This window comes from Astyanax mexicanus, chromosome 10, assembly GCF_023375975.1.
Source record: "Astyanax mexicanus isolate ESR-SI-001 chromosome 10, AstMex3_surface, whole genome shotgun sequence".
Taxonomy (NCBI): Eukaryota; Metazoa; Chordata; class Actinopteri; order Characiformes; family Acestrorhamphidae; genus Astyanax; species Astyanax mexicanus.
The window spans coordinates 9,467,416-9,488,165 of NC_064417.1; the positions used below are offsets into that span (position 1 = coordinate 9,467,416).

Consider the following 20,750-nt stretch of genomic DNA (forward strand, 5'->3'; position numbering starts at 1 on the left):
TTAAAAGCTTTCCTCTTAAATTATATTCCAGGTTTTCAATTTGGTAAAATCAAAGAAACTCATCATTTTTAAGTGGTCTCAAAAAATTAATCTGTATAAGTGCAAACACTCTTGCTGGTAAGTATTTTTTTAAGTTTTGGACAGATATTTTTTCTTTTACTTTAATATAATTTTTTCTGGTACCTGCTTTAAATCCACACAACCGCTATTACTGCCAGTAAAGCCATGGCAACACGCGCTGGTGCTGATTATGTACCATTATAAAGCACAGTCACATATCCACACAGCCTAACACTTCAGGTAGGACTTGTTAAGTATCTGCGTAGCTGCATATAGTGTGCTACGTCGGAACATGAAGTACCAGACGAATGCAGAGCTACATTTGATTTGGAATTACTGTTTTACAACATTATGAAAAAGCTTTCCAGTAAGCTTTGTGTTCTGATTACCTCAGCTTACCTCTGAACATGAGGCTTCCTGTTTGCCATTGGTTCAGGTCCTAAAGGAGGCAGATGTCCCCAGAAATCAGGGAAGGCCAAGATTGAATAGTCGGTGACGGACTTGGTCTGAGCAGCTGCAGCGATGTATAACCGAGGGTCATGGTGGGGGATAAAGGAGCCATACTTCTCCAGCAGCTTCTCCACCATGCTGCCACTGCCATCCTCTGGAGTCTGGGGGCAGCTGAAGCTCCGGAAATCTCTGGCATTCAGGCACCTCCTTCCATCCTGATCTGGGTTCTTCCCATTGGAAGTGAGGGTTTCCGGGTAAGAACAAGATGGAGAGACCCTGGAATTCTCTGTGGATCTCCTGCAGCTTTTGGTTTTCTCCTCAGAGTCTCCGTTCAGAAGTTCCTCATCTGAGCTTTCTTCAGGTTCAGAGTCTGATTCCAGATCCTGGAGGCATGAAAAAGAGGCTGGGTCAGAGGTGTGACATCACTAATGCCAGGCATTAAACTGTGGGGCAGTGGATCTGTGTTTTCTGGAATGATGGTGGTCTTTTGAGATTACAGTTTTTCTCGATTGTTTACACACAAATATTGGTACTTGAAACACAATGACCACAAAATGTAACTCATGCACCAACCCCCTGAACCAATTCTGCTAAACTACAAGCACAATTCCTGCTTTACACTCAAATTGCAGTTCTAAAACACACTTTTTCCAAAACTCTACACACAATTGTCATGAAGAAAATCTCTTGTTTTCACAAGGAACACACTGTTATTCAAAACTCTAAAGTTAATTGCCCTACTATGCACACTGACTCCTCACATGGGCAAACACCTAACACACATGTTTCCACTCAGCAATCAGAGCTTTAGCATAAAAGGGCAACAGGTGAGCTCTTCTGTTTTGGAGCAATGGAGGCCAATGTTGTAAACAGAGGCAGAGCCAGAGCCAGAGGAGTGAGAGTAAGAGGAGGACGATGGGGAGGACGAGGACGAGGAAGGCCAAGGACAATCATTTCTGATGAGATCCGAGCCACTTTGGTTGACCATGTGGTCAACCATGGCCTAACAATGAGGGAGGCTGGGCAAAGAGTACAGCCAAATTTGAGCAGGTACACTGTAGCATCCATCATCCGGACTTTCCGCAATGAGAATAGGTAAGAAATCTACTCTCACTACAAAACTGCAGTACTGCATATCAATACAGTACTCAATGAGTACAGTAGTACAGTATTACCTGTGGACTGTTCTGTAGGACATTGTGTTTCGAGTATTAGGGAAATGTATTCCTACACAGTATTTACAGTATTGCACTCTTTGTATTGCAGAACTGAAAGATTACCAACAAGAGGTGGACGGGGCCGTCTTCTGTCTCCTGAACAGGAAACAGAGATCATGAACATGGTTCTTGAAAATAACGCCATTACCTTACGGCAAATACAAAGAAAAATAATAGAAAACAATGAGATATTTCAAAATATTGATAGGGTAAGTTTATCAACGCTGGACCGTGTCTTGCACAGAAATAAACTGAGGATGAAGCAGGTCTACAGGGTGCCATTTGAGCGCAATTCAGAAAGAGTCAAAGAATTGCGATATAACTATGTGCAAGTACGTCCTATACATTCCCACCCTTGATGCATACTGTCAACATTGTATAAATCATACATATTTCTTTCTATTATATTGTAATCATAATGATTGTGCTTCACAATAGTGACCGCTCCATGTCTACTTCTGATATTGTCATGTGTGTTTCAGAGAGTCCTTGAGCTGGAGGTGGATGCAGTGGAGCACCAGTTCATCTTCATTGATGAGGTTGGATTCAACCTCACAAAAAGACGAAGGAGGGGAAGGAATATAATCGGCCAGCGTGCCATTGTTGAAGTCCCTGGCCAGCGCGGAGGGAACATCACAATGTGTGCAGCGATGACCCACCATGGCATCATCCATCACCATGCTACCCTTGGCCCCTACAACACTGCCCATCTGATCACATTCCTGGACACTAGGGGTGTCACGATCTCGATATTTTATCGAAATCGAATCGAAATGAGGTCATGGTCTCGAGTATCGAAGTCAAAAAGAGGATCGACGATCCCTCCCGCGCGCGCTACGCAAATAGCGCAGCGCGCTACGCAAATGGCGCGGCACCAACACAGCGCATCCTATTCATTTAAATAGAGAGCCGCTGCATGAGCGCAGCCCCGCCCTCAGTTCTGCTGTGTGAGAGACAGCTGCCTTTCAACCACGGAGGAGAAACTGAAAACGGATTTATAGAAATATAGACAGGGCTCTCAAGTTTTGAGTGTCGGCGGGAGTGTGATCACTGTTTTTTATCTGTCCAACGGGGGAGGGGGGGCGGGGGTTGGGCGCGCAGGTTTTGTATCTGTATCTAACGGAGGGGTGGGTGCGCGCAGGTGAGAGCGTGTGAACTCGCTGAAATGCGTGTGTCAGTGTGACTTGAGAACACTGACTATAGATCACAGTGAGGTGGATTAAAAATCTTAAACTTATAATTGACTACACCTGTTGCTTTCCATTGAATTGAAAAAACATCTTTCTCTCAGATAAAGTAAACACAAGCGTGTTTCTGACTAAAATAAAAGCTTTTCAGGAGAGATAGAAGTTATGTGTAAATATTTATAAGACAATACCTGACAAAATCTGTTTTAATAACGTTAATAAACATCACTGTGACAGCGCTAGTCACAGTTTCACCACATCACTTATCCAACCAGCCTGTACTGATTTCTGCCCCCCAATAATGCTTTCAATAACCTCTAATAGCCTTTAATAGTCTTCAGTAGCCTTTAAAAGACTTACCTGGCGGCCGTGGTGTGTCCACTAATCTCCGTAGTTATAAACATCCTGAGGTTAGCAGCGCGCTAACTGACCTGTTTATAATGTAATCCGAGCAGTGCCTCCGTGTCGGCTGTTCTAACCTGCTGCTGTTAGCTGCTTGGGTTGAAAGATGAACTGTAGTGAGCTGTATTATCCGGTTAGTGGGGTTAAAACCTTTATTTGTTTACAGAAACAGTAAAAACGGACTGGCTGAGCTCTGTAGCCCGTGGCTGGGCTGTACTGAAGTAGTGACTGAGTGAAGAGAGCGGGGCTTGTGCTGCTGCAGCTCCGACTAGTGGTTTGATGAAGAACTGCAGCTTCATGTAAGTGAGCAGTTTCACCAGCCATCCACACACAGCTCTGATAAACTGCTTGTTTTAATAGTGCACACTGTTGCTACCAAAAAAAGTCACTAGATGGCATTACCATATATATCTTAATAAATAATAATAATAATAATATTTATAATATTTACAATAATAATAATAATAATAAATATATTATTAAAATTTTATGAGGCATAAAATAATAACAAGAAAAAAAAACAAGAAAATCGAGAATCGAATCGAATCGTGACCCTCAAATCGAAAATGAAATCGAATCGAGGATTTAGAGAATCGTGACACCCCTACTGGACACCCTACACAACACACTCATTCCACCAGATCAGATAGACGGCCCAGAGCAGCTCAGGTACGTTGTCATTTGGGACAACGTAAGCTTCCACCAGGCTGCTCTGGTTCATAACTGGTTCACTGACCACCCACGCTTTTCAGTTGTTTATCTCCCTCCATATTCTCCATTCCTCAATCCTATTGAGGAATTTTTTTCTGCCTGGAGATGGAAAGTGTACGACCTAAATTCAGAAACGCGTATACCCCTTTTCCAAGCTATGGAAGACGCATGTGGAGATATAGCAGTTGATGCTTTTCATGGCTGGATTCGCCATGCTAGGCGATATTTCCCCCGCTGCTTGGCCAGGGAAAACATTGCTTGTGATGTAGATGAGGTGCTGTGGCCAGACCGAAACAGAAGAGAGGATGCAGCATAGTTTATTTTGTTTTGTTTTTTTATTATTAACTGTATACAGTAAAATCTTCTGCACTGTATGTGCAACTTTGTGTCGGTTGGGATGTACACTGTGTACATTGTTTTGTGGGAAAAATAAAACATGTTTGTTACAGTATATTTGTGTGTTCTAAGTATAAAAACAATATTCTAAAATATTTTACAACGCACTTATGTATTTAATGTCTGTAGTAAGTGTAACACTGAACAAAAAGTCATTATGATGAATGGAGAATGGTGTTTTACACTGAGCACATCAGTGTTTAAATGCTTTTTTTAATTGTCTGTTCATATGATAGTTTGTGTGTGTCATCTGAACACAAAATGGCCTTTTGTGAAGAGATAAAACTGTTTTGAATGTAAAGTTTCATTTTGCAGGAGAATTGAAGGGTTTTGCCCATTGTGTGTGTGTTTGTTGGATTTGTGTGTAGAGTTCTGAGAATACGAGGCATGTTTTCAGAAATGTGTGTAAACAATCCAGAAAAACTGTAATACGTTTGGGATAGGTCGGACAGTTACGAATATAAATGCAATCAAATCCTCACAGCAATATTCCAAAAATCTAGTAGAAAGCCTTTTTTTGGACAGTAGAAACAGTTACTCCAACAAGAACAAACTCGTTTTAGATTATAAAATACAATAAATGGGCAGGTGTTCCAATGAGAAATGAGAATTGAAAAATGAGAAATGAGAATTGAGAAATGAGAAATGAGGAATGAGAATTGAGAAATGAGAAATGAGGAATGAGAATTGAGAATTGAGAAATAAGAATTGAGAATTGCGAAATGAGAATTGAGAAATGAGAATTAAGAAATGAGAAATGAGAATTGAGAAATGAGAATTGAGAAATGAGAATTGTGAAATAAGAATTGAGAATTGCGAAATGAGAATTGAGAAATGAGAATTAAGAAATGAGAAATGAGAATTGAGAAATGAGAATTGAGAAATGAGAAATGAGAATTGAGAAATAAGAATTGAGAATTGCGAAATGAGAATTGAGAAATGAGAATTGAGAAATGAGAAATGAGAAATGATGTTTGCTAGTAGAAGGATGTTACTGTGCTGGTTAGATATGGTAAGTTCTGCTGTTTGGTATGATGACAGTATGTTACTCTGTTTTTCAGTTATGAAGGTGGAACACCAGCAGCTGGCTACAGTACCAGTTACTGCATAAAACTGCTTTTAAAAAATTCTAATTCTGTTTATTTCTGTGTGTATTTCATGTTTATATCTGAATTCCACTTTAATCCTTGAATAATTCCATGCATGTTTTCTGCATAATGGAAATTTTAAGGCCGCACTTTCACCCCTACTGTAGCTGCATCTCTAAAATAGAATGTTTCACACTAAAGCCACTCTGCATTAGTTCTTTTACATCTTAACATTTTATTAGTTCAGATATGTTGGAGGATCAGTGGACTATCTCTTTAACCCTTAGAACCCTACGGACGGATTTTCCGTCCAAAGTCCAAAAATTGGGTTCTCAGCTTAACCACTCAGAAATACCTTCACTCATAAACAAAATCCATTTATGGTTAGAAAAGGCGGAACTTACTCTTTCAGTGCAGTAAAGCATCTACAAGAAACCCATTGAGAAAAACATCTAAAAAAGAGAGAAAATCTCCTTCCCCAACCAATATTATTTACCTTTAGTGCTTCAAACATATTTATATGATGTTTCAAACCAAATAATATCAGTAAATAAAGACTCAAAAGTGTCCACAGAAAAAGTGTGAAACTACCTGCTTTACTGAAACTAAAGCTAGATATGGTGTGCGCACTACTTTATATAGTTTTTATTTTACTTGCACATTTTTACTAAGTAGGTATTTTGCACTAAACATTTTTATTTATTTAGACTAAAAAGTTAACATTTTTGTATACATTTTCCTTTGCGTGTCCTGATCAAAATACTGAAAGGTATAGGCTGCTCTGAGTGTCAGGTTTTTAGTATCTACATGTATCCTAGAGGTGTGATTATCAAGAAAAATAAATCCGCCTGATGCTGTTCATGTATTATGTCAAAGTAATAATAAACCCTGTAATGAACTATCATCAATATTCTTATGCTCTCAACTCATAAACACTCTAGTCTAACCATTTTTGAAATCATATCTTAGGTGTGAATATATTTAAAGTCTATATATTCAAAAGTAAGTAAAAAAAAAAAACACTTGGTAAAACTTGGTAAAAATTTTACCAAAACATGATCAGTTCCAGAAAAGATATAACAATTCTGCTTCCTTTTAAATTTTAAATGATTATATTTTTGAGCAGCCGTATGTCTTCTGGAGTAAAAGAGATCAGGGCATGTGACTGTCTGATATAATTACTGTGTTATAAGACCTGAAAGAGGAACTGACAAAAACAGAGAAAAAACACACCAAAACAGCCTAGGGTTCAAAGGGTTAAGAGAATGATGGTAGAGAACGTGTATCAAAACTGTTGACAACCTGCTGCAATATTCAGTACAAGACTCACAGTGAAAATGTGTGTTGTTAGTGGGGAGGAAAAACAGCCCCAGCTGCTAACACACACTCACACTCACACACACACTTTCTTACACACGCAAACACACACACACACACACAAACCTTGAAGGGAAACCGAAGCAGACTGAGATTATATTACACATCAGTCAGAACACACCCTGCCCTCCCCACAGACTCCAGCTCCTGCTCACACTTCTGCAGCGTAATGACCCAAAATAAACCACCTGAATTAAAACCCATATCTCCAGATAAACACAACAAACAGACCAAACACTTCAGATACAGCCAGGAACAATCATCACACTTCTCTTTTTACAGGGAAATCCAAACAGCAGGCCTGCCCCTTGACTTTGAAGCAGCTATTCTCCACCAATTACTGATTTTACAGCGTTAAAACAACGCTAAACTAAAAGTGCTGCTGAGACTTCCCTGCTGTACAGACCGCTGCTAAAATCCCAGCTTTCGGCTACAGTTAATACACTCGTCTCCATCTTCCACACAATTAAAGGTGGAATACTGACAGATCTGCTGCTGAAAAAAAAAACAGATACTGGCCAATTTATTAGAACCACCACTAGTTTAGGCTATCAAACTACTTAACACAGTTCACAAAACCACACCCCAAACTGCACTGCAACCTAAAACTACATACAGCTCTGAACAAAATAAGCGACCACTTCAATTTCTGAAGTTTTTATTCAAAGTTTTTATGCATCTTGGCATCATGTTCTCTTCCACCAGTCTTACACACTGCTTTTGGATAACTTTATGCCTTTACTCCTGGTGCATACATTCAAGCAGTTCAGCTGGTGATGTAAAAATCAAATCAAACTCAAAGAAAACTCATCATTTTTAAGTGGTCTCTTATAACTTTTTTCTAATCTGGTCACTTTCTGGCCACTGTTAGAAAAACCCACCTTGTGTCTCCACTAACTAGCCACTTCATTACAGTTTTTTTTTCCCAATTGCTAAAACAATCTTGTAAACTAGGTTGGTTTTATCAAAATACTTAACACAATTCACAAAACCACACCCCAAACTGCACTGCAATCAAAACTACATACAGCTCTGGAAAAACATAAGAGACCACTTCAATTTCTGAAGTTTTTAATCACAGTTTTCATGCATCTTGGCAAAATTCAAGCGTTTCAGCTGGTGATGATTGTGATCATCCATCTTCCTCTTGATTATGTTCCAGAGGTTTTCAATTTGGTAAAATTAAAGAAACTCTTAATTTTTAAGTGGTCTCTTATTTTTTTACAGAGCTGTATAGCATTATTACAATCTAACTTTTGCACCAAAGAGAGCACAGTTTTCTGTCTCATGTACTACACTGTTCTATAATGAAAAGCACTCATGTTTTAGTAAGCCTGCCAAAGTCCTAAATTCTTCAGCTTGTTCACAGCACAGAAATATTTGCAGATACACACACACACACACACAACAAGTCAGCAGATATATTTACATTGAAGTGAACAAAAATATGCTCACGAAAAAACAGTAAACTGAAAAAGAAAATGACAGGAGAAAAAATCTGCTGATAAAATACATAGAAAAGGGAATCTCACGTGTGGTGTTTTTATGGTGCTTAATTCATGATTGAACTGGTAACAATTAAACATTAAGGTCTTTGGCCAGGTAGTTCCTATATTGAGCAATTGGTTCATGTTATTTCATTTTGAATGGCAATGCGCATGACTGTACAAAACATTGTTGTGTCTTATGGAGCGAACCTTGTTCATAGCATTTAAAAAGTGCTGTTTTGAATTGTAAAATGTGTGTAAAGTAGAAAATGTTTGTGAGACTTGGGAAGAGGTTATACCCTCTGTGTGTCAGTTTAACCTTGACATACACGCTGATATCTTGAGGATTTCTATTTAAGCATTACATAAAAAGGTTTAATGTTAAATAAAAAAATTGTGATTAAAAAAATATTTTATAAAATTTAAGAAAATATGCAACTGTCAAATCATAAAATTGGCACCGTCCTGAACTTTAATTTAAAATCAATATTTTCATAATTACATATAAAACACTTTATGTCCTCCAAACTTTTTGTTTTGTTACAGTTGTCTAGTTTTAGGTCTAATTTTTCAATGTAAGAATTTGGGGTGATTTGTGTTACTGATCAGAAATTATATAATAAAGGTGTCACACCTTAGCCCATGTCTGTTATGTGTTTTTCCCTCTTAGTTTTCTGTGCTCCTGTCATGTTCCCAGCCATGTGCTTCTGTTGTGTTTTGGTCCCTGTCTCCGCCCTAGCTCCGCCCTAGCCCTGCCCTAGCCATTAGTGTTGTCACCTTGTGTCTTGTGTGTAACCCCGCCCCCTCATTACTGGTCCTCACCCTCCTTGTGTATAAACAGCCCTTTGTATGACTGTTTCTTGTTGAGTCTTTTGTATCCTTGTCTCCTGTATGCCAGTTTTGTATTTTGTGTGCTAGCTTGCTGTGTATGTGTCAGGTTGTTTTTTATTTCTTAGTCTTTGTTTCTTAGTCTGTGTTTAAGTTTAATATTATCCTAGCCTTGTTTTTTGTAAGTTTTTTGCGTTATCTTGTTTGTTTAATAAATATAATTAATAATATTCTGCACTTACGCCCATCCCTCCTCATTCGTGGCAAAAGTAGAAAGTGGACAGACAGCTTTTCCAAATGTCCAAGGGTTTTGTATCACCTACACTTGTGGCCCATATATGGATTAAGGACTGTTAAAAGGTTAAATAATTGTGCAAAATGCACGATGGCATTTTAGTGTGTTAACAGTTGGAGAAATTGTAAAAACACTTACTAGGTTGAACTTCTTTTCATAGTATCGTTCATTTGAAAAACATACTGAAAAACTGAAATTATATCCACTTTATTAGAAAAGCATTGCCATGTGTTTCCACCCACTGGCCACTTTCTAAGAAACACCTAGGGTCCTGGGGCCTCATGTACTAAGACTTGCGTGGACTTCCTACTAAAATGTTCCGTACGCTCAGATCTGAAAAGTTCCGTACGCACAAAAAAATCCGAATTTATCAAACCGTGCGTAGGCAGAATTCCACGTACTTTCTCTTAGTACATCACAATCAACTTGAAATCAAGCGCAAATGCACGAAAGCAGCACACTTGCCACGACTCCTCCCTCAATTACGCAGAGTATAATGTTATATTATTATTATTATTATTAATAATAATAACATTATTATTATTATTATTATTATTATTATTATTATTATTATTATTATTATTATTATTATTATTAATAATAATAATAATAATAATAATAATAATAATAATAATAATAATAATATATACGCATAGCGTATAATTACCCATGTTTTAAGTTTTATTATTCTAAGATAAATGCTTTCATTTAAATGCTTTAAATGAGTTGCCTACCAAAAAGACACACGTCACGCACTCAGCTTGTTTTCTTATGCTCTTGGAAATCTAAAACTGCTTATAAGCCAGTCATCATCATGGGCCAAAAAAACATAATGGTCACGGAAAATGCGCGCTCAATGAATTCGGCCATTAGCAGTATTTTCCAGTAATGCCAACGCTGCATCTCCAACAACTCCAGCGCAAACCTGATCTAGGCTAAGTGGAAACACATTAAACGATTATTTCTGTAAGACAATGAAACTGTCTGATTAATTTACTTTATTTTACCCAATAATGGCTTACTTCAATGTGTGCATAAAGGATATCTTAATAGTTGTAATTTCAATGCATCGCCTCTAAGTGTCGCCAAATGACAAAAACACAATACATACGCACAAAAAAAAGGCGTACGCCCAAAACAAAACTTCCGTGGGGGAACGCACTTTCACACGTTCAAGTCAAATTTAGTACATCAGACCGTGAGCGTGAAATATGGCGTACGCAATGTTTTTGTGCGTACGCACCTTTAGTACATGAGGCCCCTGGTCCTGCTAATTGCTGTCTTACACCTCGCCAACACCCCATCTGTTTTCACGACACTTGCCCGTGTTATTAAATAACAAAGGTGCTTGTGAATATATCTACGGCATTGGTGAGGTGTGTTCAGGTAAATTTCTGGCGTATTGCCATCTTGGCAAAGGAAAACACAGATAAAACACCACTAATAAAATAGAGGCTAGGCAGATAGTAACAGTGAGACGTTCATTGCTATCTTGGCAGTGTTAAATTGTCAACACAGGCTCATGTACCCCTGCTTGTTACTCACACATGGACATGCAGAAATGCACAAATCCGCAGCGTATGACAGGTTTACACCAACAATAAACAGAATATAAAATAAAATAACAATAATCCACATCATAAAAGATGACCGGCTCTCACATTTTCACAGTAAAAGCAAGCAGGTCAGTTTCCTCTGCTGAGAAGTGTTGGACACATTCAGGTAGCTGCACCCCTGAAATAACAATCCGCCAAAGTTAGAGCACACCTGGCTCTTAAAGGGAATGGCAAGTGACATGCTGGTTGGTTTAATGCACGCTACACTCAAAACATACCCATAATTAATAAAAAAAATAATTAGTACATGCCTTTTGCAAGTTTCGAGCCACACAAAGCATGCTTTTCCCGCCGTTAGGATAGCAAAGACACTTTGACACGCCCTAAATCAAGTTGCATGGTGTAAGGTTGATGGCTCACCTTGAGGACACTAGAATAGGGTTCCTTATGTCTTTTGTTTCACTTACTAACTTGTTTCACTACTAATTTGTATTTATACTCACAGGCCACTTTATTAAACGCACCTCCTGTCTTGTGTTTTAACTCAGTGGACACTTTATCAGAAACACCTATTGACTCATCTACTGCATCTTTCCTTCTCTCCACTGTTTTCACCTTGGATTAAATCTCTATGATGCAGATATCCACCGCATTCATTGTCAACAACAGAAAAAGCAATTAAATGCACAGATTTTGAATGCATGGTGCAGAATAAGTTGACCTCATTGGTCTAAAGTGACCACGTTCACCCGCCTTGCCAACCTTCTTCTATTCCACACACACAAGTAAGCCGTGAATTCATTAGCCGCTGGACTTTGGCATTGCAGCCCTCCATATTTCAATGCATTTGATTAGTAAGTTTTTCAGCGCTTCAGAGAAAAGAAAAAAAAAAAAAAGCCAGTCTGGAAAAAAACTAAACTTTCATGAATACAAATAGACACGGCTGCATTAATATAAACCAACCCTGCAACGTTTGGGCCTCATAAAAGGGAAGTGGGTTTGCAGACTGAATGGGGCATCTCAGGGGGCTTTCTGTGTCGTATCCATTTCCAAAACAATAAATAACAGAAAACAAAATACTCGACAGAAAACGGCGCCGCAATATGGGAGCATATTTATATTAATCATGAACTTGATACTGACAAGTACCACGGCGTCCTCTGATTAGCTTTGGGAGAGGGAATACAGGAACGTGTTGCGCCGGGTACACAGCAGAAAAACAACAACAAAAAGTGTCATTTAATTTCAGATTTAGTAATGAATGATCCTGTTTGAGCGCAATTCAATTAGCCTGCTGAATCGACCCACCTCTTAAAGGTGCAACACTGTCATTTTATCATTTTATCAGTTTATCGACAGATTAATCATTACAATTGTGCTCAGACTGGCCAAAGCTGGGCGGAAGCCAAAGAGTGAGATAATTTGAGAAGTTTAATTTTTGTTTTATATTCAGAGAAGACTAGAGATGTAACTGTGAAAACAGACACATGTACAGACACCACTACTGGCTGCACTACATTCTGTATTTAGTGTGTGAACTTTAACTTTAATCTGCAGTGTTTTAAACTGCAGTCCAGTCCAGATATGACCCCCAGATTCACTAGAAAGCTCTGCTCACTCTTCTCGCATCTACCTACTTACTTACTGGCCATTTCTCTCCTGTTTGCTCTCCTTGATTCTGCTGCTCTGATTTTATGTACAGTTTGTCCACCTAATTGCATCTTTGTATCTTATCAACCACACACAATACCACAGAAAACATAATCTCTGCATCATATTAACCACATAAGATACCATATAAACCACTAACAGCATCTCTGTGTCCCACTAACCGCACAAGATTCCAAATATAAACCACCTAATAGCATGCATCCTAGCATCCTATTAATACGGTGGCCGAGAAAGCCCAATGCAGTGCAAATTGAAAAGCGCTGCAAAAGCACAAAACACATCCATCAAAATTACAACACAGGCGCTGCAAATAGAAAAACGCGCTGCAAATAGAAAAACGCGCTGCAAATAGAACCACAACACAACGGAAGTGAGTCACAACACAACGGAATTTTCCCGGGGGACCTTAAAAGATACTGTACCAGCTAAGCTGCGTCTTCAGTAACGTCTCGGACTTCACTATGTGTACAAAGGACAATAAGTGGCAAACAAGGCGTTTTGTGAAGCAGAACTTTTAATAATATGCACACAACCGTGGTAATCACAGGTAATAAACATAACTTACTTTTCAGAAGCTTGTTTGCCACTTACTGTCCTTTGTATACAGCAGGTACAGCATCTTTTAAGGTCCCCCGGGAAAATTCCGTTGTGTTGTGACTCACTTCCGTTGTGTTGTGGTTCTATTTGCAGTGCGTTTTTCTATTTGCAGCGCCTGTGTTGTAATTTTGATGGATGTGTTTTGTGCTTTTGCAGCGCTTTTCAATTTGCACTGCGCTGGGCTTTCTCGGCCACCGTATATTAACCACACATCTCTGCATCCTATCAACCACACAAGATACCCTATAAACCACCTAACAGCATATCTGCATACTAACTGCATCTTTGCATCCTATTAACCACATAAGATACCATATAAACTACAGCATCTTTGCATCCTAGCATCCTTTCAACCACACAAGATACCATATAAACCACCTAACAGCGTCTCTGCATTCTATCATCAACATAAGATACCTTATAAAGCACCGGACAGCATCTCTGCATCCAATCAACCACACAAGATACCACATAAACCACATAACAGCATTTCTGCATCCTATCAAACACAAAAGATACCACATAAACCACATAACAGCATTTCTGCATCCTATTAACAACATAAAATAACATATAAACCACCTAACAGCATCTCTGAACCCTATCAACCACACAAGATACCATATAAACCACCTAACAGCATCTCTGCATCCAATCAACCACATAAGATACCATATTGACCACCTAACAGCATCTCTGCATCCTATCAAGAACATAAAATAACATATAACCCACCTAACAGCATCTCTGCACCATATCAATCACACAATATACCATATAGACCACCTAACAGCATATGTGCATCCTATCAACCCCATAAGATACCATATAAACCACCTAACAGCGTCTCTGCATCCAATCAACCACATAAGATACCATATTGACCACCTAACAGCATCTCTGCATCCTATCAAGAACATAAAATAACATATAACCCACCTAACAGCATCTCTGCACCATATCAATCACACAATATACCATATAGACCACCTAACAGCATATGTGCATCCTATCAACCCCATAAGATACCATATAAACCACCTAACAGACAGCATCTCTGCATCCTATCTACCACACAATATACCATATAGACCACCTAACAGCATCTGTGCATTCTTTTTGAGGTTAGGAAAGATTTATAAAAAGTTTAATCAGGACTGGTATGTAAAAAAAAAAAAAAAAAAATAATATATATATATATATATATGGTTTAGGGTTTAGTGGCTCTTTAAAACCTTTTCCGTCACTTCACATCAGAGACCCCTACTCTATTTAGCTCATACAGACCATGTGCTGCACTCAGGGCAGCAGATCTCTACTGGGGGCTCCAATCAGAAAAGAACAGTCATAGACTTTGGTGACTTGTCTTTAGAGGTTAGATTGGGCCCCAAAAATCCCGAGCCCGTGCACGTTCTGCCTGAGCCCGACCCAACCCGAACCATAAACTGTCCTTATGAGCCCAAGCTCGACCCAAAACCGCCCCATAAACTGGCTGTTTTTGGGCTGATTGAATGAGCGAAATATGATCAGAATTATGTTAATTAAAACTGTAACATAGAATCATAGAACTATTATTTAATTCAAATGATTTTTAAGAAAAGCTACACACAGTGCTGCAAGTCAAACGTGGAGGCGTTCACGTGCGAGAGAGAGAGAGAGAGAGAGAGAGAGAGAGAGAGAGAGAGAGAGATTTGCGTGTTCTGGTGTATGAGCTACTTACAGGTAAAGGTTCTCACATACTGTATCTCCTGTTTCTCTTTTATCTCCTCGTGCTCATATTCTAGTCCCATACATAACTCTGCAGCTCTCTCAGTGTTTTCTGTCGTATTTTGCGGCTAGCGCGAGCGCTTACAACTAACACCGCGGACCGCGAGGTGCCGCCTCACTTGTGCCGAATCCGACTCCCTGCTGAATCCGACTCCCGCTTCGCGGACAGAATCGGCACAACACCCCCCGCTTTACAACTGCGGGAGTGAAAACAGCGCTTATAAATAAATTCGTTTTTTCACTTTCAGTTTTCGTTATTTGGTTTGTTTTCGTAAACAATAATAATTGGTTACTTAGCAACATTGTGATTATCACACCAGAGCTTTATTTAAAAATAAAAATATCATTAAAAAACAGTTGCCTACATCTCAGACTATTTTCTGGAGCCCAACCCGACCCGGCCCGAGGAATGTGGTGGGAAATCTCGGCCCGAACCGACCCGTTTCGGGTCGGGCCTCGGGTCAGGTCGGGTTCTGGCAGACAATCTAAGCTCTACTTGCCTTGTGTGACAGGAAATAACTGCCAGCAGTGTAACAAAGACAACCACAGAGTGAACTGACTTGCCTGTATGTCTATAACTTTGGTACAAAGTAATAACCAGATCACCAGCTAAGCCAAATCAAGATTATAGTGATGTTGAACAAGTGTGTGGAAGCAGAGGCTGTAGTGTATAGGGATGGTTAGTGTTGTTGAGAGTGTTTATGTGTGTGTGTGTGTGTGTGTGTGTTATGGCCTACGAATGGCAGGTGGAGTGATGTTAGAGTGTGTGATTAATGGCAGAGAGCTCATTGTTATGCACAGTCTGTAGAAGCTTTGTTTGCAACCATGTCCAAACCCCACACACGCTGTACACCCACAGCAGCATCTACACCCAGCAGCGGCAGCGGTGTCCGACAGCAGCATCGAGAAAAAAAAAAAAAAAAAGAATGCAGATACAGAATGCAGGTAGCAGATTTTTCTCATTTATAAAGAAAAATTTTAACCCTTGTGTTGTTTTCATATTTTTGTTACTCGTTTACTTTGTTACTTGTATTTAATTCAGCAAAATTAAGCAATTTTACATTAAAATGCTTTACACATGCTCGCTTCACCTAAATTGCAAGCAATATAAACAGCTTACATGGTTAATATTTGCCCTTTACCTTTCTTATGTTACATTTCTTTCAAAAAGTGCTACTCTTTTTTTATTAGTTTTTTAATAAAATGTAAAAGAAAATGAATTAAACTCAAGATATGAGTAGAAAATTTGTTTAGTTTCAAATTTACAAATGAAGCAATGTTTATTAGCCCTTGGCCAAACATACTGTATGTAATATAAATGGTGGCGGCGGGGGGTGTACAGTGTGTGTTTATCGAAAATGTGTTTTGATATATGTTTTTCACAAAAAATGAGCCAATGCCAATGAGTTTGAGTTAGAAAAAATATTTTTTTAGTATCATTTGATGAAAAATGAAAACGGGTCCCACAGACCCGAACACCACACAAGGGTTAACTAAATGTATTTTTTTTAAAACTTGCAAAACACAGAAAAACAACAAGTAAGCTAATTTTTTACAGTAAACGATGGACATTCATAATGTTATAAACTTGTATTTGTAGGCCTATTAGAAGATGTTTCTAAATAAATAACACACAGGTTCTTTATTGTGCTCTTGACATGGCAGCATGGCTCTCATCAATAAACGAGGAGCTAAATTAATTGCAGAAGGGACTCAATCCAACAGCGGCAGTTCATCTTGTGACAGCATCTGAATTACAACATTGAGAGAGAAAGAGCGAGAGAGTGAGCCGGAACAAGAGCAGACTCTATTCATTCTTAGTCTAAAAAGAGCCCACACTGGGAGCTCTTACAGTCAACTCCATTATTACTGCAATACACTAAACATGGAAAAAAAAAAAAAAAAGAATTTGCAACGTCTTTTGGAAGGTCTAAACTTAGGAATTATTTTACCGATTTACATTCAGGTGAGCTATCAACCGCTCTGCTTGATTTATGGCATGTCAGTGTGTCTTTGCTATCATAGAGACAGGAAAAGTACACTTTATGTTGCTCAAAATGCGCAAAAGGCTCATTCACGCTTCTGTTTGTTGTTGATGTAAACGTTTGCATAGCTGCAAAAAGACACATGCTATGGGTTTGTGCACTGCTGTTTGTCCATGTGTGCGTAACAAGTAAGAGTGTACGGATGTGGATGAAGCTATGCTGACAATTTACTGCCAAGATAGCAATGAACATCTGTTCTGACTATTGATTGCTGTCTAGGTTGTATTCAGCAAGTGGAATTTCCCCGTCGCTTAGATAGGAAAATGCCAGAAATGTACCTGAACACACCTCATTTTGAGATCACCACGCCCATTGGCGTATATACAGGGGTTGGACAATGAAACTGAAACACCTAGATTTAGACCACAATAATGTATTGTCCCGACGGACAGATCTGGTGGAAACAGGAGAGTTGAGGTGCACATTGAATTCTGCCGTGATTTTGGCAGCCGTGGTTTTATGTTTTTTAGATACAATCCGGGTTAGAAGCCGAACATCCCTTTCAGACAGCTTCCTCTTGCGTCCACAGTTAATCCTGTTGGATGTGGTTGGTCCTTCTTGGTGGTATGCTGACATTACCCTGGATACCGTGGCTCTTGATACATCACAAAGACTTGCTGTCTTGGTCATAGATGCGCTAGCAAGACTTGTCCTTTTTTGAACTCATTGCATTGCAATATTTTGAGCAGAACTGTGCTCTTACCCTGCTAATTGAACCTTCACACTCTGCTCTTACTGGTACAATAATGTGCAATTAATGAAGATTGGCCACCAGGCTGCTCTAATTTAGCCATGAAACCTCCCACACTATAATGACAGGTGTTTCAGTTCAGTTTCACTGTCCAACCCCTGTATATTCACAAGCACCGTTGCTATTTAAACAACGCAGGTACTTATATTGATCTACACATAGGAAAACTTGTAACACGTGTATTGCTTCAATGTGCCAAACATCTTGGTTGTTAATGGTGTTTTGTAATCATCCATCCCATTTAGCTTGAATATGCACACAGTTTTTGCAGCTTTTGCAGTAGCGGTGGCATGTTAATAGCTTGTCCAAAAGCATTCCACACATGTTTAATCATTAAGGATATGTGTGGCTATGTAGGTGGCCATAGCATAATATCTGTATCTGCATGGTAAGCTCTTGAGAATCTTGAGCAGCAATAAGTGGTTAAGCATTGTCTCATTGGAACAACACACCAAAGTGTGTGTTTAGAATAGGTAGGGTCACTTGTTGTATGACCAAATTATCAGGCATGCACTAAATACAGTATCTTAATTAACTCTTGTGTGGTGTTCGGGTCTGTGGGACCCGTTTTCATTTTTCATCAAATGATACTAAAATTACCCCCCCTACACATTTATATTACATACAGTATGTTTGGCCAAGGGCTAATAAACATTGCTTCATTTGTAAATTTGAAACTAAACAAATTTTCTACTCATATCTTCAGTTTAATTCATTTTCTTTTACATTTTATTAAAAAACTAATAAAAAAAGAGTAGCACTTTTTGAAAGAAATGTAACATAAGAAAGGTAAAGGGCAAATATTAACCATGTAAGCTGTTTATATTGCTTGCAATTTAGGTGAAGCAAGCATGTGTAAAGCATTTTAATGTAAAATTGCTTAATTTTGCTGAATTAAATACAAGTAAATAAGTAAACAAGTAACAAAAATATGAACACCACGCAAGGGTTAATCATGGGTGTGCTTTAGACGTAACGTGAAAGCACACCAATGAGTGTGCTTATTGCCATTCCCTTTAAGAGTCAGGTGTGCTCTGACTTTGGCGTGTTGATGTCTTAACAGTGCAGTGCTTTTGAGCATCTCAGCAGAAAATAGTGACTTGTGCATTCACGCTGTTAAGGTGTGTCAGCAGCTCATTTAAGGGAACAGCAGCGTTATTTTATTCTTTATTCTGTTTATTGTTGAGGTAAAAGCTGGATTTGCATCTGTAGGTGTGTGTAACAAACAGTCAGTGGTGCACTTGTGTTTTCGGGTGTACTTTTCCCGTCGTTACGATAGCAAAGACACACTAAATGTCCTAAATCAAGCTGCACTGGCCACCTAAAAACACTACAATACAACAGATGTACCAATCTCTAACTAAACATCTAAACAGCATTGAGGTGGACTGCACTCTTTTCAGGTCACTCTTCTCAGAGCAGAGTGTCTCTAAGTGCATCTGCATTACGTATGCATCTCATGTGTAAGAGCATTAAAAGATTTTAATGGGGACAGAATGGGCCATAACACCTACTGTAAACGGCACCTCTGAGAAAACTTAAGGCCTCAGCAGGGGGGGTTGTTCCTCCACATAATGACCTCATTTCATTTTCCGTACTCAACAGCTCTTTAATCCTGTGCAGCAGTGGTATATTTACCCCTTTGTTAAACTGAAAGAAGGAGCCATTTCTGCTGAATAATCAGGTGTTACAGTAGAGTTCGGACCTCAGCATGAAGCCACTTGCTGCTGCTCTGATGAAGGAGAACTAAAGGTGCTTCACTGCAGAGCAATTCCAGCTTAATATGAGACTTTCAAACAACTCACAATGGGCCTTATTCACCAACCATTCGTACGAAGAAATTTGTTCTTAAACCCACTTACGCACTTTTTATAAAGGATGTGACATTCGCTAATATTTTCTTATCTGGAATTTGTTCTTAACTAAGAACAGAATATGTTGGACCACTCCAGACCAGTTATATGTACATGCAAATGATCAGACCAAAAAATGTCACCACCAAAAAAAGGTCATTCACTGTGGCATCACAGATCTTGCAGCAGTATTGATGATGGTAGAGTCTGACCTCTGCAGAAAGCAGCTCTTCTCCAGCACATCCCAAAGATTCTCAATGAGGTTAAGATCTGGACTCTGTGGTGAACTCTCTCTCAATCCATGTGTAAAAATATTGATCTCATGCTCCCTGAATCACTCTTTCACAATTCCAGCCCCATGAATCCTGATATTGTCATCTTGAAATATGGCCGTGTCATCAGGGAAGAAAAAATATTCCATTGGTGGAATAACCTGGTCTATATTCAGTATATTCAGGTAGTCACCTGACCTCATTCTTTCAGCACATACTGTTGCTGAACCCAGACCTGATCTGAACTGCAGCAACACCACATCATTTACTTACTTAAATCCATGTGCAAACTTTTTTTTTGGTCAGGCAGTGTAGCTATATTTTTGTTCATTATAAATCAGGACCCCACAGCATCTCCTTAACTACATCTTAGTATCCTATGTACTATACAGCATCTATAAAATCAACAGCATCTTAGCACTTATCAACCATGCAGCATACCATAAAAGCCACCTAACATCATCTAAGCACCATATGCATCATGCAGGGTACCAAAGAAGCTACCTAACTATATCTTAGCACCATATCAACCTCATAGGATATGATTAAAAGTCACTTAACAGCTTCTAAGTAAGCACCCTATGCACCACGTGAGAAACCACAAAGGCCACCTAACAATTTTTTAGCACCCTATCAACCATGTTGGATACCATAAAAGCAACCTAACAACATGTTAGCACCGTATGCCTCATGCAGCAATAACATAAAGGCCACCTAACATCATGTAAGCACCATATGCA

General features: G+C 39.0%; 1 protein-coding gene across 2 annotated transcripts in view; it reads right to left on the minus strand.

The window, feature by feature from the left end:
• Window positions 1-20,750, minus strand: part of LOC111195774 (cytosolic carboxypeptidase 4) — a 367,388-nt gene that overhangs the window by 203,964 nt on the left and 142,674 nt on the right. For both annotated transcript variants that reach the window (XM_049483983.1, XM_049483982.1), the window contains one exon: window positions 460-893. In XM_049483983.1, coding sequence (XP_049339940.1) covers window positions 460-893 — 434 coding nt within the window. The remainder of the gene's footprint in view (window positions 1-459; window positions 894-20,750) is intronic.